Source organism: Microcaecilia unicolor, chromosome 8 (genome assembly GCF_901765095.1).
Source record: "Microcaecilia unicolor chromosome 8, aMicUni1.1, whole genome shotgun sequence".
NCBI classification, from domain to species: domain Eukaryota; kingdom Metazoa; phylum Chordata; class Amphibia; order Gymnophiona; family Siphonopidae; genus Microcaecilia; species Microcaecilia unicolor.
Genome location: NC_044038.1, coordinates 154,615,723 through 154,639,253, shown reverse-complemented (window position 1 = coordinate 154,639,253; position 23,531 = coordinate 154,615,723). Strand labels below are relative to the sequence as shown.

Sequence of the window (23,531 nt, the reverse complement as noted above, 5' to 3'; positions counted from 1 at the left end):
GGCAGTTTTGAGGGTCTTCTGCCTGGATTGTGGGGGGGGGGGGGGGCGCGATTAGGAAATATTGGACACATTCATTTCAGTGGTGGCCTGGGGTCATAACAGTCCAGACAATGGCCTTCAGTTGTACTTTAAAAGGAAAAGGGTTATGGGGTAGGGCAGTAGTGAGTTTCTCAGAAATTGGGATCATATGTTTTCCAGTTTTATACTGTTAAGGTGTTTTCTCTTTTTGTTTGCTCATTATCATGTAACAGATTGATACCTTTGCCTAGACTTGCTGTAGAGTTTGATGTTCGGTGGTTTTGATCCAGAATAAAAACCGATAAACTTACAAAAAAAACCCACAGAAGAGGCTGGCACAAATATCCTCTAAACATGGGCCTGAAAACTGCTCTTTGTAAACTGTGGACTAAGCATCTCCAATCCACTGAGCAGAATGAATGCAATTACACACTCTCCCCTGAAGCTGATTAACTCTTGGAACTGGAGTAGTGAGGGGGCAAACTGCAGAGAGAAGAGAGAAAATGAACTTTTAGTTCTGTATTGTTGGAGAAATGCAATGGAAGTTTGTTTTTAAATGTTGCAAAGGCATCGCTGTAGGACTAGAGTCCTCTGGGCAGGTGTTCCCTCTATTTATAAAATGCCTTCTGCCATACTGTGTCTGTCGTATAATATATCCTGTGACTGAAAGGCCTGTGGTCTCAGCCACATTTAATAGTAACAGCACTATCTCCTGTCTCCTTCTTTTCCTTTCATTGCCGTAGCCTAAGAGAAGCAGTAGAGGTGCCCAACTGAGGGACATAAAATCTTGGTTCTTGGCCTAATTCTTCTACTGACTCTGTATGACCTTGGTCAAATCAGTTGACTTGCCTATGCTTCAGATTATCCAGCTGTGACCGGATAACATCACTTTGCTCCTCCTCCTTTTCTGCTGCTGTCATGCACTGCAGTATACCAGAGCCGAGAACAAATAATATCACCATTCTTATATCATTGTACAATGCCTGGTTATGCTGCAAAGTTTTTCATCTCCAGATTCTTGAATAGATGTTTACAGATACCAAGGGTGATGCATCTCAAACACTGAGACTTGGCAAGAGAGGAAGATCTGTAAAATGGTGCCATTGGTATAAATGTGCAAAGCTCAAGTGCTGTATTGTTTTGCAATTGAAAGAAGCAACACAAAATGATATTTAGGGGGTTTTGGCCTGGCTTTAAATGTTGTAATATTTTAATTCCATATGTACAAAAGAATAAGAAATATAGATTAGCTTGGAGAATATTATCACTCTGGCGAAGGGGCACTGTAACCGAATAAAACAGAAAATCAGAGGAAAAATAGAATGGTAAAAGATCTCCAGAGATCAACTTGTTTATCCCCATCATGCAGAGACTGCATTCATTCAGGCCAGGCCACCAAGCCGCCTATACATTTCACCCTGGTGCCAGGACATGTCTGTTCTGAATGTCCTTTACTTTTATTAGAGACGTGCATTTGTTAAATTAATGTGTGCAAAACCAATCTAATGGTGAATCAATTTAGCTGCGTAAAATTTTTTATTAGAACAAATGTGTGAAATGAACTGAAAAATGACCGAAAGTCAGGAAGAAAAAAATCCCAAACAAATTGAAAAATGCTGTCTGTGCTCATCTCTAGCTTTTTTCAAAATGTTATTGTTGTGAAGATTATGATGTAATTTGCCTTGCATGGTCCAAAGATTGCACAAGAGGAATATAAATATTTTGATTAGTTCAAATTACATTTTGTCTCTCCACCATCTAACACCCATTTTAACAACAGTTCTCAGCAAGTTTGATCCACACAGTGCTTAAACTTCTCCACCAGTTTCACAGTCTTGTGAGACAATACAAGGTCAGTATGGGAGTTAAGGTGCCGCATTACTTAGTCACTGTGAACCATGCACTGCTAGCAGACGACAAAGGCTAGATTCAGGGTAATCATTTCTCCGATGCACCATGTCACCATCTTTGATGCTATATTCTGCTTGCTGAACATGTGCACTGGGGTTGCTGACCTACCACCTCAGTGAGGGAAGAGGCTGAGTCTCAGCTTGGAAAATAGATTACTTTTTCTCCATAGTTTCCCATCACTGCTGCTTGCAATGTTAAATAGAATTGCCCAGTAGAGGTGTGCAGGGAGATGGGGACAGTGGGAAACCCACAGGAATCTGTAGTGTTGGTAGCCTAACGGTTTTTAATACCATGGGAATGGCAGGGGATGGATCAAAAGTGAATGGGGATGGGGACCAAATTATGTCCCCATTCACACCGTGATTCGGAAACTTGAAACATCAAAACTTGGGCTAAAATTTTTTTTTTTTTTTATCAGTCTGTTCTGCTCCCATTTGTATGTAGGCAGGCTGTTTTTGTGAATATATGTTAAACGTTGTCTGTAACAGATTCATTACCTGTACCTTAAACTAAAGAATGAGACTTTGAACTACCAATCCCTGTAATCTTATAGTTCTTTGTAATAGGCTCTTCCAGAGCACATGTCACAAATCCATATTCTTATGGGACTCTTCCTGTTGGCTTGCTTTGTTCTTCTGTACATGCTGGGCTAGTTAGCCCCCCTTCTCTCTCCATCGGTCTGTGAGAGTTAGTCTACAGCATTATCTCCTCTGTGAACTGAATCTGCCTATTCTGTACTTTCCTATATGACCCCTTTTTAAACCACTGTGATGCTATCAATATTTTACGAGTACAAACGTATATACATCATTACTCTTGGGCGTGTTGCTGAATTCCTCCCAGCTTTTTTTTTTCCAGGGAAAGAGAGCTGGTTAACAGAGTCCCAGGTCGCCGATGCTCCGAAGCAAACATGGGCACTAGAGGCGATAAGTGCCGCACTAGCACCTGCGTTTGCCAGCACACAATGCTCAGATGCACCTCCTGTGGGAATTAATGAGCTTGCCCTAGATCAACGCTAATTATATGGAAATGTATTCAAAAAGAGGTCATTTGCTTTAAAAACGCACACAGAACAAGGGAGCCCCTGTCATGGTAAACCCTATGCCAGCTCTGAGCTGGCATTAGGGTATAAACAGGCACATTGATCTTGCTCCAGAAATGATGGAAGTCCTTTTCCATGAAGTTCTCAATCACGTCATCCTCCGAGGGGAAGTACTGCACACTATCATCCTATGGCTTAGGCAAAGCCCTGAAGAAGCGCTGCAACCGCCACTGCCAGTGCCCAGGCTCCACACTGCCATCCCCAGAGGCGAGATCAAGTCCAGCAGTGACCCCCTCCATGTGTTCTCCATCGCCCCCAAGTACGGGTTCAGCAGGTCCATCTCTTAGTCGAGGTCACTCTGGCCCATGCGGACACTGAAGTGTGAGGGAATGAGAGCCACTGCCTTCAGAGCTGGACTACTGGTACTTCTTCCTCCTCCTCCTCTCCTCCCCATCTGGTGTTCTGGGCATGTGCTCAAGAGTTGTTTAATACACAACTGTTGAGTGCATGCACCAGGCACCATCCTCCTGCCGAACTCGCTAATGCTCAGCGCTATGAGCGTTCCTGTATTTTCATCTGATTAGCGTTGAGCATTAGGGAGTTGTTTTTCTGTGCTGATTTGGTAGTATTTCTCTGACGCTGTTCGGTACAGCGCCGGAGTTTGGAGCATCTGCCTACCAGTTTGCAAGGCAAAAACTCTTGTCCAGCACATCTGAACTGTAAGTTATTTTTCCTCGCTTGATTACATCGTTAAAGAAAATGTTGGCTCAAGAGTTCTCATAGTGAAGTTCTATACTCTGGCTTAAGCTGCATGCCATTCGTGCCAGGCATTGGAAGGGCAGAACAGAGTCCTTGTTAATAATAAACATCCCCCAATATTCAGCATTATTTAATTGGTCAGGAACGACCAGCATATCGACACCTACGAACTAATATTCAGTGGGAGATAACTGGCTATCTCCCGCTAAATATTGTCAGTTAGTGCATAGTATATAACCAGCTATATCACTGGATTTATCTGATTAGGTGCTGATATTTAGCATCTAACCGGATAAGTTTAGCAGACATATAATACCGTATAAATAGCTATCTTATTGGCATAACCGATTAACTTTTTGGCAGTTTTTAAAACCTGGATATTCAATGCTGGGGACAGCAAAAGTGCTGAATATTGGGGCATCAATGTTTTTCTTGCATATTTAACAAAGTAATGCGTATTGTTTTATTTTGAATTTTAACAAGTTATAGGACACATGTTATGTTTTGATTGAATTTACAAGATCTTTTAAATGTGGGTTGGGTACGGAGCTGGGAAAGAAAACTGAGGGAATGGTGAGGATGGGGTGTAGCTGGAAAGGGTGTTGCTTGTCATGGTTGATTTAGTGCAAGGGGAGTGGAGTAAGAGAAGCAGGCAGACTTGAAATTGGAATATGTGTCACGGAGTGTGAGCAAGAGCGCTATGGCTGTGTGTGTTCCGAAGGAGGGGTGTGTGTGTTGGGAGGGGGGGGGATGAGAAAGATTGATATAGGTACTGAACTGCTGAGGGGGGAAAAAAAGATGAGGGATGGGGAAAGAAAGCTTGGAGGGAGAGGCAGAGAGAAAAAAAGAAAGCTGGAGAATAGGGAAAAGCTGGGAGTGGTCCACCCAGGGGCAGAGAAAGCTGGGAGTCTTTTCCTTGGTCCCTCATAAATTCCTATAAAATGCAGAGTCAATACTTCGGTCCCTAATTCTGGCAGATTTGCACTTTAAACTCGTCTGACTCAACTCTCTTCTCCTTCCCGTTCAGTCTCTATTTTCTCCTTTGATTTTGTAGGCTCCCTATTTATGGTATATAATATAAAAACCACAGAACAATGACTTATTTTTGGTTCTGTGATTTTATATTAAACATCATAAAATTGCATCATAATTTATGATTTTTTTTTTCATGGCTTAAACTTCAAAGCCTGGGACTGTGTGTGGTGAGGAGGAACATATTTGCTAAAGAGAGGCCCTCAGCAAGCTTTGGCTGTACATTCTCTCCTGTTCTCATGGTCTCATTTACTTTAGATTTTAGGAGGTGTGAGGTAATGTTTGAGTATTTGCTCTTGTGCCTTCACTCTCTAGTGACTGAGGTAAAAACGAAGACTATAAGCTATCTTTGACTACAGAAATACCAGTGGCGTAGCCAGAGGTGACCCTCTTAAGGCTCAGGCCCACCCAACAGTAACACACATTTAGCGGTAGCTGGTGGGGATTCCAACCAGCTGAAGAGTGCCCCCTGATGGTAAAGAAAATGCTACTCTCCATGATACTGGCACCTGCACATGCTCAGTTTTCAGTGCATGTCTGCTGCAGACTGCCATGGTGGAAAGAACTGTTTTCCCGCCAGCTGAGATACTTTTTGGTGGTGGGAGAACACTTGGTGCCCACCCACTTCTTGCCTAGGCCCACCCAAAATCTGTTGTCTGGCTACACCCCTGGGAAATACCTACTGTGCCTGATCATAAATCGCCTTTAGTTTGTTTTGGAGAAAAGTGAATAATTAGATCACAGATTCAAATCTGAAAGGAAATTAAGTTCATCTTTTCTTCTTCTTAGACTCTGGTATACATAAGAGGAATAAAATAAAATCTGATTTGTCCTGCTGCCAAGGAGAATGTAGATTTTCTCTTTCTCACTCTTCTCATCTTAAATGCTTTAATTGCTGTTTTCTTCTTTCTATATCCCCTTTTTCTCTCTTGCATTTCTTATTTGATTCGTCTTTCCATATCTCCAGGTAGTTCTGCCAACATACTCCATTCTTAGCTTGATAAACTGATTCAAACCTGGTTTTGCTCTCATAGCATGCTTGGTTTTCCCACTTTCCTTAGAGAAATTGTAAGTACTAAACCAGGGCTGGATCAATCTGCCTGGTAGTGGGAAGGGGAGAAGGAGAAAGGGAATAAAGCTAACTGGCAACCCTGCCTTCAGGCATGAGGCCATGTGAATGAAGTGAACATTTGTCCCTCATTTTAGAGGCAAATTATCTGCAGGCATGAACAGGCAAAGTGATTTGTTTGGAGTAATAACATTAAAAAAGGGTAGAGAAAGGAGGCACCTCAGGCATTCAATCTCAGAGTACTGGAGACCAAGATATAAGCAGGGTCAAAACTGAAAAACCTGAACGTTGACACAGCAAAGACTAGATAGAGCTGGACAATTTATCTGAATGAAAATAGTTTCTGGAATATATATTTTTACAAACATCCTACCTTTCTAAAACCAAGTTATCTATAGTAGTTAAATGTTTTCTTTTTATTGGGAAAGGAGTGAATTAAACTAGGGTTTTCAATCCAATGCCCAGGGACTGGGTTGAGTTCAAATCTTTGTTTGTTAATTTTTTTAAAGTAAAGTAACAAAAATATGTATACATGTATACAAAATGATGTTTCATTGATAAATACATTACTTGCTCAAATGAATAGAACTATTAAAACAATTATGGAAAAAAAACAATACTAAAAAAAATTAAAAAAGAAAAGAAGGAAGATGCTATACAGAGACAGAGTGAACTGGCAGTTTTCTGTGAAAATTAAAGGGTACGAGTAGATATGACACTGGTTGTCTTAAGCCTTTATATATCCATAAATAGAATGTCAACAAATCTTGTTTTAAATATGTATCCAGAATGTAACATGTTTGCATTTTTCCAGTTGCCTAGAATCATCTGCAGGGCAATGGAGATCAAAATATCAAAAAGCTTGAGATGTGATTCCTGCACATCTAATTGAGGATGTACCGAACCTAATCAGTTGAGAGTCAGGGACTGTGTTGAGAACCACTGGATTAAAGGACAGCCTGGAACTGTGTGTATATCTGTATTTGTGTGTTGTCCATTCTCTGTACAATCAGGTTTTACACTGTAATCCGCAGTCTTCAAAGCCTGCATAAAAATCCACCTGTTTCAGGCTGCTTTGAAATCTTAAGCCCTGGCACTCCTTAATCATAGCCTTTTTGATTTTAAGCATTTTTCTATAACCAATACAGTTCCTCAAGTCTCTTGTTTGTCTAGTCTGTGTGCCTGGTAAATCTACTGCCTAATGGCAGTAGATTTACCAAGATGTCTTTGTCAAGTTCTGTGTTCGTTTCCTATCCTAAAGCATTATAAAGTCAAATTTTCTGCATAGGCCCTTACAAAAATTTCCCATATTTCCCTCCTCTGAGTCTTCTGATTCTGAATCAGTTTTGTAAAACTTACAGAAGGGAGAATCCTGAAAGACATCAGTTACATGACTGCTTTAAAGAAATTGCCTGATTTGTATGCGGTCTCCTTATTGTGTGAAACTGTAATAGATTGATCCTGTTTTGTAAATTCCTTTTCTAAAATGAAAGTAAACACTTGAGATCATTCTGGTTTTTTAGCACTCTTTCACAGTGTAAACATATCATCTCAGGTGACAGGAATAAGACAGTAGAGGTTCTTGAATCTTTATCTTAATCAGACTTCATATTGGTGAATGATGGTGATATATAGTGGAGATGCTGGATGGGGGTATCATGAACTTTTCTTAAAGCAGGATTGAAAATGTGATGAACTGTCTCTGTGTGAGAGGTATAGGCTGGGAAATCCATGCAAAATCCACTTACCCCTTTCTTTTTTCTCTTTTTTAAAATTGAACTTAAATTTAAAATAATTGCATTTCATCCAGTTGATTAGAGAAATCAGAGATACATCTTTGTGCCTGAAAAGAGGGTACAACATCTCAGTGCCTGGAAAGGAAGATACAACCAAAACTGGCATGAAGCTTTCATTTTGTTTTTATTTTTTCTTTTCTCTTTATAGTAGTAATTTGTTTCAAGGAGCTATGCAAGATTGGAGCTCTTGTTGAGTTTCTGCTCACATGGAGATGCTTATAGATTTAGGAGTTGGTAGAAGATACAGTTTAGAATTGGATGGACATTTTACAAAAAAAAATTCATTCTTGTGGGCAGATATCCTGTCCTGGAGCTTAGAGCTCTTCAATTGGAGAACCCACTTACATAACATAAGAACATAAGCATTGCCATACTGGGACAGACCTAAGGTCCATTAAGCCTAGTATATGGTTTCCAACTGTGGCCAATCCAGGTCACAAATACCTGGCAAGATACTGGAATATACAGTGGCATTATGGATAAAGCAGATGAGGATAATAAAGTTTTATGTTAGCTTATGTGAAGATGAACAGACAAAATTCTTAGGAAAAACAGAAAATAAAACTAATTTAGGTACCTTGTAAGACACACTTCTCCCCTCACCCCATGACACTCTATTATATTATGGTGCCTCCATCTACCTCTCTTACAATATCGTATGCCGGTGATGGTGAACCTATGGCACGCGTGCCAGAGAGGGCACGCAGAGCCCTCTTCCTTGGCACGCGCGCCGTTGCTGGTCCACCCACGCTCCCTCCCTCCGAACACCAGTTCGCCGCCTCCCGCTCTCCCTCCAACCCAACAAGCATCAGGCCGCCCACCCGTCCTCCCTCCCTCCCAGCACCAGGAACCCCCTCCTTCTCCTGTGAAATTTAAAAAGCGTACCATACTCAGGATTAAGGCAGCGAAGCGCATGTTCTTCGCTCGGCGCGCCTTCGGCCTTCCCTTCTGTCTCTCAAGCTCTGGTCCTGCCCCTCATAGGTGGGACCAGAGCTTGAGAGACAGAAAGGCCGAAGGTGCGCCGAGCAAAGAACATGCGCTACGCTGCCTTAATCCCGAGGAGGACGGTACGCTTTTTAAATTTCACAGGAGGAGGGGGGTTCCTGGTGCTGGGAGGGAGGGAGGACGGGCGGGCGGCCTGATGCTTGTTGGGTTGGAGGGAGGGCGGGAGGCAGGCCTGGTGCTGGGTGGGTGGGAGGGAGGCTTGGTGCTGTGTGCTGCTGGGTGGGAGGGAGGGAGGCTGGGTGCTGCTGGGTGCTGGGTGGGAGGGAGGCCTGGTGCTGGGTGGGAGGGAGGCCTGATGTTGGGTGGTGGGTGGGAGGGAGGGAGGCTGGGTGCTGCTGAGTGCTGAGAGGGAGGGCAGCAGGCCTGGTGCTGGGTGGGAGGGAGGCCTGATGTTGGGTGCTGGGTGGGAGGGCGGCAGGCCGGGTGCTGGGTGGGAGGGAGGCAGGCCTGATACTGGGTGCTGCTGGGTGCTGGGAGGGAGGGCTGCCTGGTGCTGGGAGGGAGGGCAGGGGGAGAGGGGGTGACACCCAGGTCCACTCAGATCCACTCAGGGCCTCCGCTCTAGGTGCCGCGCGCCAGGGCATTTTTCTCTTTACATCTAATCTTCTTCCCAGTTGCTAAAGTACCTCAGTCATTTATGGCCCCTATTCACATTCTCTTCCTAGCCCTGTCCCTTCCTAATCTTTTCCCTCACCCCCTACCTCTCTCCACTACAGGAACTCACTGCCCATCCATCGACTTCATCACCTCACCTTCTCTCCTACCCTCTTCCTCCCTCTTGGCTTTTAATCTCCGCCTCTTTCTTCCCTCCATTTTGCCTTCCCCATTTCACCTAAATACCTCTCGCCTTCAACGCCTTCATGGCCACACCTCTCCTACTCTCCTCCGCTCTCTTTTACTCCTTCTCTTACTCTCAGCCGGTGACATCAATCCCAATCCTGGCCCCCCTCACCAACTATTATCCCAACTCTACAGATCTCACCGCAACCTCTCTAACCTCATCTCTATTTCTCTACTCCCCTCCTCTTCTCTGCCCTTCTCTTGCGCCCTATGGAATGCCCGCTCTATCTGTAACAAACTCGCCTATATCCAGGACCTCTTTATCTCGCGTCCATCTGCTCGCCATAACAGAAACCTGGCTCTGCCCTGATGACTCTGCTTCAGTCGCAGCCCTGTGCCATGGCGGTTATCTATTTTCACATACTCCTCACCCTGCTGGTCGCGGGGGCGGTGTTGGACTACTTCTCTCTCCCTCCTCCAGATTTCAACCCCTTCTTCCACCTCAATCTCATTGTTTTTCCTCCTTTGAAGTCCACTCTATCCGCCTTTTCTCTCCTCTGCCTCTTCGAATAGCGGTCATTTATCGTCCCCCTGATAAGTCCCTTTCATCCTTTCTCAGTGACTTTGACGCCTGGCTTGCCTTCTTCCATGATTCTTCCTCCCCCTCTCTCATCCTTGGTGACTTTAATATTCCTGCTAATGATCCTTCCAACTCTTATATTTCCAAGTTCCTCGCTTTAACATCCTCCTTTAATCTCCAGCTATGCTCCACCTCCCCCACTCATCAAAATGGTCACTGTCTTGATCTCATCTTCTCCTCCAACTGTTCACCCTCTAGTTTCCTTGCCTCTGATCTTCCCCTCTCTGATCACCATCTTATAACTTTACACTTAAATCTCCTCCCTCCCAGTCCCGTCCTATCTTATCTAATTTATCCAGGAATCTTCACGATATTGACCCTTCATCTCTATCCTCCCATGTTTCAAACCTTCTCTCTACTGTGGCACCATCCACGTCTGTCAACGAGGCTGTTTCTTCTTACAACAATACTCTATCCTCTGCCTTAGACACTCTTGCACCTTTGATGACCCACCCTATAAGGCGTACAAAACCCCAACCTTGGCTGACTTCTAATATCCGCTACCTACGTTCCTGTACCCGCTCTGCCGAACGCCTCTGGCGGAAATATCGGGCCCTTGCTGATTTCTTACACTTTAAGTTCATGCTGACCTCCTTTCAATCTGCTCTTTTATGTGCCAAACAGGATTATTATATCCAACTGACCAACTCTCTTGGCTCTAACCCTCGACTTCTCTTCACCACATTGAACTCTCTCCTCAAGGTGCCCCCTCCCCCAACTCCCCCTTCATTATCTCCTCAGACCCTTGCTGAATTCTTTCACAACAAGGTTCAAAAGATAAACCTTGCTTTCTCTACCTCACCACCTCTCCCTCCACTAGTCCGTTCTCCTCTCTTTCCTTCCCCTCATTCCCTTTCCTCCTTTCCTGAAGTTACTATTGAGGAAACTACACTTCTCCTTTCTTCCTCAAAATGTACCACCTGTTCCTCTGATCCCATTCCCACCCACCTTCTTAATGCCATCTCTCCTGCTCTTATTCGTTTTCTGTCACATTCTCAACCTCTCACTTTCCACTGCGACTGTCCCTGCTGCCTTTAAACATGCTGTGGTCACACTTCTCCTTAAGAAGCCTTCACTCGACCCTACTTGTCCCTCTAATTACCGACCCATCTCCCGCCTTCCTTTTCTCTCCAAATTACTTGAGCGTGCTGTTCACCGCCGCTGCCTTGATTTTCTCTCCTCACATGCTATTCTTGACCCACTACAATCTGGTTTTTGCCCTCTCCACTCAACCAAAAGTGCGCTTGCTAAAGTCTCCAATGACCTATTACTGGCTAAATCCAGAGGTCAATATTCCATCCTCATTCTTCTTGATCTTTCCGCTGCTTTTGACACTGTCGATCACAGCATACTTCTCGATACCCTGTCCTCACTTGGATTCCAGGGCTCTGTTCTTTCCTGGTTCTCTTCCTACCTCTCCCTCCGCACCTTTAGTGTTCACTCTGGTGGATCCTCTTCTACTTCTATCCCTCTGCCTGTTGGCGTACCTCAGGGTTCTGTTCTTGGTCCCCTCCTCTTTTCTATCTACACTTCTTCCCTTGGTTCATTAATCTCATCCCATGGCTTTTCCTACCATCTCTATGCTGATGACTCCCAAATCTACCTTTCTACCCCTGATATCTCACCTTGCATCCAAACCAAAGTTTCAGCGTGCTTGTCTGATATTGCTGTCTGGATGTCTCAACGCCACCTGAAATTAAATATGACCAAAACCGAGCTTCTCATTTCCCCCCCAAACCCACCTCCCCGCTCCCCCCGTTTTCTATTTCTGTTGATGGCTCTCTCATTCTCCCTGTCTCCTCAGCTCGAAACCTTGGGGTCATCTTTGACTCTTCTCTCTCCTTCTCTGCTCATATCCAGCAGATTGCCAAGACCTGTCGTTTCTTTCTTTACAACATCCGTAAAATCCGCCCCTTTCTTTCTGAGCACTCTACCAAAACCCTCATCCACACCCTTGTCACCTCTTGTTTAGACTACTGCAATCTGCTTCTTGCTGGCCTCCCACTTAGTCACCTCTCCCCTCTCCAGTCAGTTCAAAACTCTGCTGCCCGTCTCGTCTTCCGCCAGGGTCGCTTTACTCATACTACCCCTCTCCTCAAGTCCCTTCACTGGCTCCCTATCTATTTTCGCATCCTGTTCAAACTTCTTCTACTAACCTATAAATGTACTCACTCTGCTGCTCCCCAGTATCTCTCCACTCGTCCTTCCCTACACCCCTTCCCGTGTACTCCGCTCCATGGATGAATCCTTATCTGTTCCCTTCTCCACTACTGCCAACTCCAGACTTCGCGCCTTCTGTCTCGCTGCACCCTACGCCTGGAATAAACTTCCTGAGCCCCTACGTCTTGCCCCATCCTTGGCCACCTTTAAATCTAGACTGAAAGCCCACCTCTTTAACATTGCTTTTGACTCGTAACCACTCGCCTCCACCTACCCTCCTCTCTTCCTTCCCGTTCACATTAATTGATTTGATTTGCTTACTTTATTTTTATTTTTTGTCTATTAGATTGTACGCTCTTTGAGCAGGGACTGTCTTTCTTCTATGTTTGTGCAGCGCTGCGTACGCCTTGTAGCGCTATAGAAATGCTAAATAGTAGTAGTAGTAGGGTTGCTGGACATGGATGGAGGGCAAGAAATGAAGAAGAAAGGAGGAAAGTAAAGAAATAAATGGAAAGGAAGCCCTGGAAACGGAGTTAAGAGAACAGATAGCAGCAGAATCAGAGGCTGGACCAATATGGATAGAAAAACAAAATCACCAGACCACAAAGGTAGAAAAAAATCATTTTATTTTCATTTTAGTGTTTGGAATATGTCCAGTTTGAGAATTTACATCTGCTGTCTTATTTTGCACTGGGTATACTGGAGCTGTAAGAGCTTACAGAAATGATTTATAATGAAAAAAAATCATGTTATTTTTTCCTCCTATACTAGTATAATATTTTCAATGATGTCTGCTTATATGCGCCATGGCTGGTGTAGGGGGTGTGGCTATCATAGGGGTGGAGTCATATGTGGTAACCCCGCCCATAATGAATACCAGCACTTTGCGATAAATAATTCGATTTTGGGTTGCTGTTTGGGCACTCGGTCTCTGAAAGGTTCACCATCACTGTCCTATGCTCCTGCTTGCATCCTGCACTCTATAAGCAATCACAGATTAGTTCTTCCTGGTCTCAAGCCAATTGGGAATTCTCGGAAGTTTGTGTTTTATTTTCTGGCTTCCCGCCTTTGGAACAGTTTACCCTTATCTCTATGATCTGAACCATCCTATAAAGCTTTTCAAACCCTACTAAAACCACATTATTTTCACAAGGCAGTTGATGGGCTGGTGAGGAGGATCTAGGCAGTTAGTCTAGGCTCGGTTGGATTGAGCAGTTATGACTGTCTTAGAATATTTCTATCTCCCTGTTTGAATCTTTCCTTTATACTATGGAGTTCTTTTCATTTTTCTTGGAATTTTGAATTGTAGACTTGTGTTTGCAAAAGAGGCAGTGTATATAAATCTTCAGTAAACCATACTAGATAGGATGGATAACTCATTGATTCTCCTTCTCTCTTCCTTACAGCATGTGACGCTCACAGTACGTGCTCACAACAACAATATAGCCGAGATGGATATCTGCCTTTTTGGAAGACCTACTTTCTTCTCAACCTGGTGCACTGAAATGAGCAGGATCAGCCTGAGGAGAAGAGAGCCAGGACAGCCGTCTCCAGAACATTGATGATTCTTTCACACTGGAAGAGGACTCTCAATGGACTTGCCATGGTGACATGAAAAGCCAGGGAACAACTGGAGGGAAAATATAAACTTAAAAAAAAACTTATTGCTTTCCTTTTTTCAATTATTAAATGATTTGAGGGGGGGACAAAAAAATAAGGTTGGGTATAAAGCAATGATGACTGTGTGTTTGAGGTTGCGGAGGTTTTACCGACAAGTCAGCCCTCAGATGGTGCTATTTTTGCTCTTTGCCTTTTGCCTTCTCAGTGTTTTTATTTCTGCGTATTACTTGTACGGGTGGAATAGAGGGCTAGAGCCCTCAGGGGATGCTCTAGCCCCAGACTGTGATGAGCCTAAAATAGCCCCATCTCGCCTACTCCCGCTAAAGTCCCTCAAAGTAGTTGATTCATCTCGTACGGATCCTCTGGTGCTTGTTTTTGTGGAAAGCCTCTATTCCCAGTTGGGTCAGGAAATCGTGGCCATTTTGGAATCGAGCCGCTTCAAATATCGAACAGAAATTGCCCCCGGAAAAGGGGACATGCCAACTCTGACCGACAAGGACAGAGGGCGCTTTGCCCTCATTGTTTATGAGAACATCTTGAAGTATGTTAATCTGGATGCCTGGAATCGTGAACTGCTCGATAAATACTGCATTGAGTATGGCGTAGGCATCATTGGATTCTTCAAGGTAACAGCAGCAGCCAGTTCTGTGGTCTGTATGGAATTTCTGCATTTTTAGTTCTTGAAAGAAAATAGTCTACATCAGTAGAATACAATCATAACTGGCACTCATCATTTGTGCTTAATCTCAGACCCAAGGTCCAGCAAGAGTATCAAAACACATCCCATGCTGTGTAATGCTATAGCTCTTTAAAATAGCAGTCAGCCAAGAGAAGTGGCAGAAGAGGGGTATTATGAGTGTATGCAACTCCTGTTCTATGCTGATTAGCTGGAAATAGGATGTGATAAGCAATGGTGCCCTGGGCTGTCTCGTTGCTTCCTGGAGCTGATGGTGGGTTTGAACTGCCAAGCACTAGTATGTCCCATTTGGTTCGACCTAAAGTAGGGCCCGGTGTGACATAGCCTGAGTCATCACTGATATCCCTTGCCTGCTATTCTGGATTGTTACCGGAAACATTGGCAACATGAGGGGTGGGGAGGATTGACAGGAAGAGGTGGGTGAAAGGGGGTGAATTTGTGGGGTGGTGTGTAAAGGATGAGCAGAAAAGTATGAGTGCCTGTGGGAGAGTGAATGAAGATTCAGGGGCTGGCTGAGAATGAAGATAGATTGGCATGAGGTGAATAGTTTGTAAGGGAAAGCAAATGGGGACGAGCGAGGTGTGTGTGGATGAGGAGAGCTGGATTTGGGGGGGTGCATGAAAAGTGGCTAAGTGTGAGTGAAAGGGAATCAAGTTGGTGGAAGGAGTATGAATGAGGGGATTAGTACTGGGGTCTATGTGGAGGGGTTGTGGAAGAGTGGGTAGGCAAGGATGTTTGTTTGTGTCTGTATGTATGAGAGAGGGGCTTGATGGTATATGTATGTGAAAAGATGAGCTGGAGGGTGAATATGCTTTTGTGAGTGTTGAATGTGTGTGGTGTGGGATTAAGGTAATCTACATAGAGGAGGAAGTATGAGAGAGGCAATTAGCACTGGAAGTGTGGTGTTTGGGGGGGGGGGTATTCAAGAAAGGGGATCTTCACCAGGTAAAAGGATTCCTTCCCTCTCACTTTATCCTCCCACCCTTCCTGATCCTTTCTTCTCTGATTCTAGATACCTCATCCTTTGTCCATCATGGAACTTTCTTCCTCTTTCTTCATCTGTGATGCTCCTTCCATGATATCCCATAACTGTGCCAAAACCCCTTCCTCGCTCCCCAGCACTGATCACTTAAGATCCTTTGACTTCCACCAAGAGCAATAAAATAAAAAAACATATCTGTACACATACAAGACATAAAAAATAACTTTATAGTGTCCTGCAGAATTTTCTGACTCGTAACCACAAAATCTATCCATGAGCTGCTGCAGGAAGTTGTGGGACTGTGCCTAGACCTCATGCCTACTGTAGCCAGGATGTCTATAATGAATATTCTTGCAATTAATTTGCATACATCAGACCATTCTATCTTGGGGAAAGTAAGAGGTCGATTGAGTTGAGTGCTGGAACAGTAGAACTGGACCTTAAATTCTTAAGTGGTCTGGGTGGTTCCTTCAGTGGTCATATGTAAATGCCATGTGTGATGACATAACCAATTTGGTCTGATCTAATCCAGTGGGCAAGAAGTAGTTAGTGACATAAATTTTCAATTGTGGCTGCCCTCAGTAGTTCAGGGTTGATCTGGACAGAATTCCAACATTACTGGAAGGGAAGTGAAAGTAAGTGAATAGAGATGGAAATATTCAAAGATGCAAGGTTTGATGACCTCCAAGGTCTCTTTTGTAGACACTTGTGGCTTTTTGTTTTTAAGGAGGTACAGTCCTTCTCTTTTGATAGTAATAATGACATCACATTCCCAATCATCCTTTCTCATCAGGCAGAAAATCACCTGTAGCACAAACTTTTTTGGTGTAAATATTTTTGGAGGGGACCATCAGAATGGCATATATCATATATAAGAAGTCAGAGGCATATTTTCAAAGTACTTAGCCTTCCAAAGTTCCATAGAAACCTATGGAACTTTGGAAGGCTTTGAAAATGAGCCCCATAATACTCCTTCTAATGCCTTCAATCTTCATCAGCCCATTTTTATATGTAAAACTTGATATCTGATAAGCCTCACCAATGTATAAACATCTTAATACTGCAGTTCTTATGTGGCTAGAGCTTGTCTCAGTTGGCTACATTCTGTCATGGATTCGATTTCGGAGTCTGATATGCTGGGAACTCCTCAGATGTCACTGATGGATATTGGGCTGGCGTACTTGGCGGATGCCTTGTATGATTTGGTCCGTGCTTCCGCCAAACTCATGGCCTTGACCGTTTCCTCTCGGCGTCTTCTATGGCTCCGTCATTGGGCCGCAGATATGGCCTCTAAGCAACGGCTCATTAAATTGCCTTTCCGAGGGAAATTGCTTTTTTGGGGAAGACCTAGAAAAGATTGTTAAAGATTTGGGGGATTCCAAATGTCAGCGTCTTCCTGGCAGGGAGCCTCGAGGTCACGTTTCAGAGAGATGCGACGGTATCGCCCGGGGCGGTCCAACGCAGCCTTTCAATGTCCTCGTTTTGGGCAGCGTTCTTCCTTTTGCAACGAGAAGCGTCCGGCTGGACCCCCCTCTCGTCAGGGGGCTCCTCGGGCCTCCCAATGATGGGGGCGCAGGTCCACTCGGGAGGAGAGCAGATCGGTGGTCGGCTTTCTCTGTTTCTTCCAGAGTGGGCTAGAATTACTTCAGACCAGTGGGTCCTCGATGCGATCTGAGAAGGTTACAAGCTAAAATTCTTCTCTCCCATCTCAGACTTTTTTTCTGGAGTCCTGCTGTGTATCGCGGGCCAAGAGGACAGCGGTTCTGCAGTGTTTGCGAGACCTGCTAAGGACGGGCTATCGTGCCTGCGCCTCCTCTCGAAAGGCGCACAGGTCGGTACTCCATCTTCTTTGTGGTTCCAACCGGCCTATTCTCGATCTCGGAAAAGTAAACCAGTTTTTGCGGGATCGTCACTTCCACATGGAGACATTAAGGGCAGTTATTGCTGCTGTTCAACCAGACGAGTTTTTGATGGCTCTCGATTTGAAGAAAGCTTACCTGCACATTCCCATTTGGCAGCCCCATCAGAGATTTCTCAGATTTGCGGTGCTGGGTCAGCACTTCCAGTTTCGGGTCCCTCCTTTCAGAATGGCCACTGCCCCACACACTTTTTCCAAGGTCATGGTGGTGGTGGCGGTGTTCCTGCGGAAGGAGGGGATTCGAGTGCATCCATATCTCGACGACTGGCTGATTCGGGCGACGACAGCAGAGGAGAGTCGAGTGGTCACCAACCGAGTGATTGCTGTGTTGCAATCCTTAGGTTGAGTGGTCAATATGGACAAGAGTCTGGAGTATCTTGGAGTGCAATTAGATACGAAGTGGGGGAAGGTGTTTCTCCCTGAGGGGCGAAGGATCAAATTGCTTTCTCAGGTACGGACCTTATTGAGTCATCGCTGTCTCGGTTCCATGACGGCGACCATGGAGGTCATTCCATGGGCAAGGGCTAACAGGCCTCTTCAGAATTTCCTTTTGAGCAGATGGTCGCCGACGTCACTGGATTATAAACGACGCCTTCCTTGGTCGAGCCGGGCCAGGGACAGTCTCGCGTGGTGCCTCTCGTCAGCCAGTTTGCAGAAGGGTGTTTCTCTGGTGTCTCCCAATTGGGTGGTAGTCATGATGGATGCCAGCCTTGCGGGCTGGGGAGCCCATTGTCTTCATCTAGCAGCCCAGGGATCATGGACCCCTCTCGAAGCGACTTGGCCGATAAATCGTCTGGAGTTGCGAGCAGTCGTGAATGCACTGCGGAGTTTTCAAGACCTTCTGCAGGGGCAGGCGGTTCATGTATTCTCGGACAACACCACGACGGTGGCCTACATCAAATGGCAGGGGGGCACTCGCAGTTTTCCCTTGGCAGTGGAAGCATCTTGTCTTCTAGTATGGGCGGAAGCGCATACTCAAGAGTCTGTTGGCAGCACACATTGCGGGTCAAGACAATGTTCAAGCGGATTTTCTCAGCCGGACTCTTGGACGCAGCGGAATGGACACTGTCGGACTTGGCTTTTCGGCTGATCTGTCAACATTGGGGAAGACCAGTAATGGATCTCATGGCTTGCAATGCCAAAGTTCACCAGTTCTTCAGCCATAAACGGCAGCCAGGATCCGCAGGATTGGACACTCTTCTCCAGCCATGGCCAGAACAAAAGCTACTGTATGTTTTTCCTCTGTGGCCTCTGATAGGGAGAGTTCTTTGCCGCATCGGGGGCCCCAGACTGGCCCCAACGACCGTGGTATGCGGATCTTGTTTGAGCACTCTCAGAGCCACCATTGCAACTTCCGGTGACTCATGATCTGCTGCATCAAGGGCCAGTTCAGATGGAAAATCCCTCCCGCTTTGGTCTTACGGCCTGGCTATTGAGAGGCGGCAGCTGAGGAAGAAGGGATTTTCAGGACCAGTCATTGCCAATCTTTTGGGGGCACAGAAGCAGTCTACTTCAGCAGCGTACGCGTGACTGTGGAAAGCTTTCTCGGCATGGTGTGCTTTGCGTGCTGAATCGGTTATTCTGAAGTTCCTTCAGGATGGTCTTCAAAAGGGATTGGCATGTAATTCCCTTTGAGTGCAGGTGGCCGCGCTAGCTTGTTTTAGGGGCAAACTGGATGGTTCCTCTTTAGCAGCTCACTCTGATGTGGTCCGTTTCCTACGCGGGGCACCTCAATCTCGGCCTCCTCTGCAGCAGCTGTGCACAGCGTGGCATTTGAATGTGGTACTGCGAGCCCTCCAGGCCCCACCGTTAAGGTTTTTGAGAAGGATCTAACACTTAAGACAGCGTTTTTGGTGGCCATTGCTTCGGCTAGGAGGGTTTCTGAAATTCAGGCTTTGTCTTCCAGAGATCCTTTTTTGCAGTTTTCTGAAGCAGGGGTGTCGATCCGGACAGTGCCATCGTTTCTACCTAAAGTGGTTTCGGCTTTCCATGTCAATCGGGCGGTTTATCTTCCGTCTTTTCTGAAGAGAGGATTATCCGGGGGAGTTTGCCTCACTACGTTTCCTGGACGTGTGGAGAGCCTTGTTTCGGTACTTGCAGATCTGTAATGAGTTTTGACGCTCGGCTCATGTTTGTGCTCTTGTTGGGATCGAAAAGAGGTGAGGTGGCTTCTAAGGCTTCCATTGCTCACTGGATTAGGGAAGCAATTGGAGCAGCGTATCTGCTACAAGGGCGGGCGTCTCCAGTGGCCCTGAAGGCGCATTGTACTCGGGCACAGGCGACTTCTTGGGCAGAGGCATCGGCCTTATCTCTGGAAGAGATTTGTCAGGCGGCTACTTGGGTGTCCCGTCATACTTTTGCGAAGCATTACAGGCTAGACGTGTCTGCTCGGGAGGATGCGAGTTTTGGGGCGGGAGTGTTGGTGCAGGGAGCATTGGCTTCCCACCCTAATTAAGGAATGCTTTGGTACATCCCACTAGTTCCTGGATTCATCTGCTGCAAGTGACAAGGAAGGTAAAATTATGTGTTACCTGATAATTTTCTTTCCTTTAATGCAGCAGATGAATCCAGGATCCCTCCCTAGTTCAGCCAACGGTTTTTTCATTTTCCGCACAGTGTGGCTATTTTTTCCTTCCGGGTTCTCTCTTGCAGAGTTCAGACAGATATGGGAACACGGAAAGGATTCCGATTTCTGGATCAAGTTGCAGTTATTTCGAAGTTCTTATTTGGTTCTCTGTTTTTCATAGTGAGGATGGTTTCTGGTTGTTGTTGGTTTCATATTTTTGGCCTTGGCAAGTGCTTATGAATGACGTACTAATTGAGGAAGGAGCTGGCCGTCTGGCATCACTGCCTTTAGTTTCTTTATCTCTATCTCCACCTGCTGGTAGGTGGACTTAACCCACTAGTTCCTGGATTCATCTACTGCGTTAAAGGAAAGAAAATTATCAGGTAAGACAATTTTACCATATCTATATAAATAATTCCCACCTCCAACGTTCTGAAGCTCACTCTGTGCCACTGAAGCCCTGAAGCCTCCCCGGTAGTGTTCACAGGGTCTCAGCACCACTCATAGCTCCACCCACCCCCACATAATTTGCAACTCCAACGTTCTGAAGCTCACTCCGTTCCACTGAAGCCCTGTTGTGTTTATAACCTCACTCAGTACCACTCATACAGCCGCCCACAGCCCCGCCCCTCGCACGATACGTCACTCGCTACAGATCCTACTACAGCCACTCACAGCACCCCTCTCACTCCCGCTCCAGCCAACCCGCATCTTCTAAAAACCTCCATCTTCTGATTTGAACATCAACTACCTGCAACGGAGACCTCCATCTTCTGATCATACAGCCACCCTCAGCCCCCCCCCCCACACAATACGTCACTTGCTACAGAACCTACTACAGCCACTCACAGCACCCCTCTCACTCCCACTCCAGCCAACCCGCATCTTCTAAAAACCTCCATCTTCTGATTAGTTCCCACAGCTAAAGATGCTGCCCCACCTGATAGCGTGCTGCAACCGGCTCCAAAGTTCCCCGATACGCCACCGCCACTTACCACGCCTCCATCCTTTAAGCTCCACCCGTGAGACGCTCGCATCCCATCATGGTGTCTGTGAGTTAACCACGCACAGGCACGAGATCGAAAAATCCAAGCGACCTAGGGCGGGGTAAGGGAGCAGAATCAAACACACAACTCCACTCCTCATTTGAGTGTCCATTAACGCAATGCACTCAAAAGCGATTTCTTTGCCAGGGCTCATGTGGTCTGATCTATGAAATGCTAAACAGTTTTGAGCTGTCAAGGAACCAGTTTGCACTGCCGGATAAATTCCAAAAAGAATTTTCTCAGACAGTGTGTTTAAAGCTTGCTGTACTGCAAGTTATAATGTTAGTCTGTGTTATGACAGACTGTGGTCATCTGCTTTGACAGGTTGGCAATATTGCACAAAAATCCTCTCTCTGCTACCTAATGGATGCAATTAGACGTGCAAATTCTCTGCTCAAGTGGTAAAATAATTGCATTGGATTTCGGATTTAGCTTAGACCTTTCCAGTTGTAGCTGAAGGCGAGTTACCTTAGAGACAATCAATCACAGTGGCAAATCACGGAGTCATAGTGGCCAAGGAGGTAGCAGAAAAAACAATGAGACGTCATGATAACTCGGAGCCCCTCATTATTTCTCACATACACACTCCATCTCTTACCCATACACACTCCGAGGAAAGGGGGGCATGGAACACGCTGGGGAGGAGAGGGAGGGGGCATGGAACTCGGAGGGAAGGGGGGCCAACAATTCGGAGGGTAGGAGAGGGAGGGAGGGAGGGGGAGAGGTCCTGGACCTCGGAAGGAAGGAGGGGGTCATGGAACTCGGAACCCCACACACATACTCACTCTGTCTCTCACACACAGTCTCTCACACACACACAGTCTCTCTCTCTCTCTCTCTCTCTGCCCCGCCCACGCGTCAAACGTGATGACGTCGAGGGCGGGTCATAATGACAACAACTACACTGTAAGCAAGGAAGCCCATTGGTTAATCTCTGTTTCCACTCCCCAACGCAGCTGTCATTCCCATACACTCAAAACCAAACAAAATCGCTACTGGACCTCATCCCCCAGCCCACAGTCCCCCTCACCCACCCTCCCGCAACCCCTCGCTCACCGTTCCGCCGCCCTCCCTCTCCTCCCCAAATCTGGCCATGCTGCAGGACGATTACTACACATTGTAAGCAAGGAAGCCCATTGGTTAATCTCTGTTTCCACTAACCAACATAGCCGTCATTCCCATACACTCAAAACCAAGCACACCTAGGAGCTGCTGATCCACATTGTCGTTTTTTTTTTTTTCCTTCTTCCATCTGAAACACTTCTAAAGCTGTTTCTACTGGATAAACTGCACCTTAACAGGTAAAGGACAAAAGGTTTTTGTTTTTGGATTCTTATTGCACACCTTTTTAATTTATTTGAAAGCTTCCCATCTGTACATATGAATATCATGAAATCTAAATTAAATATCACTAAAACAGCTTTAAAAATTATTCTATGTGGTACAAACAGCAATTTTAAACTCTGTATTTTCAGCTCATTTGTCAACAATACAAAGTTTATCCAGGTAAGTGCCCGTGGCTGCGTCAGCCCCGTCTTTGCCTGTCAATGTGTGCCACTGAAAGAGTATGAGGGAGCTCCAGCTGCCTCTGGGTCAGGACAGGAATTAGCTGGTGGACGCCAGAAGCAGTGTCTCCTTAGGTTGACAGCAAATAGCAACCCCCCCCCCCCCCAAGCACCTCGGAGGGAGGAAGGGAGTGGACAGGACCGTGGAACTGGGAGGGAGGGGGAGGGACACTTGAACTGGTAGGGGGACACTGAAACTGGGAGGGCGGGAGGGAGGGGGACTATGGAACTGGGAGGGAAGGTGACCCTGGAACTGGGAGGGTGGGGACCACCCTGGAACTCGGAGGAAGGGATGGAGGGGGGGAGGGGCCCCTGGCACACTTTAATTCTCACACACACACTCTCTCTCTTACGGACACACTCGCAACCAATCTCACTCTGTCACACACACACACACTCTCACATTCACTCTCACACAGTCAGTCTCACACACACGCTCTCAAACATACACACTCTGAGGAAAACCTTGCTAGCGCCCGTTTCATTTCTGTCCGAAACGGGCCTTTTTCACTAGTATATATTTATCACACACACACACTTTTTTTTTAAACTTAGCTTTTAAGCTTCCAAAAATGGACACAATGTGGGTGGGGGGAAAAAAAAAAAAAAAAAAAAAAAATATATATATATATATATATATATATAATATTCTGCACTATTCAGGTGTTTATGCATCAGTGAGGCTTATAAACAGGGCTTTTTTTGTGGGGGTACTTGGGGGTACTGAGTACCGGCACTTTTTTCATTGTCTACTAAAATTGACCCATGGACCCCAAGTTTATGTGAAAGAGCTCAGTCTCTACTCACCAATTCTGCCTTGTCATAGATTCTGTGACTAGTTGCAGGGGGCTTGACCATTGTGGGGTGGGTCCCTCATGATCACCTCACCCCTGAAGGGTGGCCTGGCATTTGAGTACCGGCACCT

The 23,531-nt window shown here is 45.8% G+C and overlaps 1 protein-coding gene across 1 annotated transcript in view; it reads left to right on the top strand.

Moving 5' to 3' along the window:
• Positions 1-23,531, top strand: part of NDST1 (N-deacetylase and N-sulfotransferase 1) — a 229,583-nt gene that overhangs the window by 104,722 nt on the left and 101,330 nt on the right. Inside the window, 1 exon segment of the mRNA XM_030212418.1 lies at positions 13,619-14,458. Within this exon segment, the coding sequence (XP_030068278.1) occupies positions 13,946-14,458 (513 nt within the window). The 5' untranslated portion in view covers positions 13,619-13,945.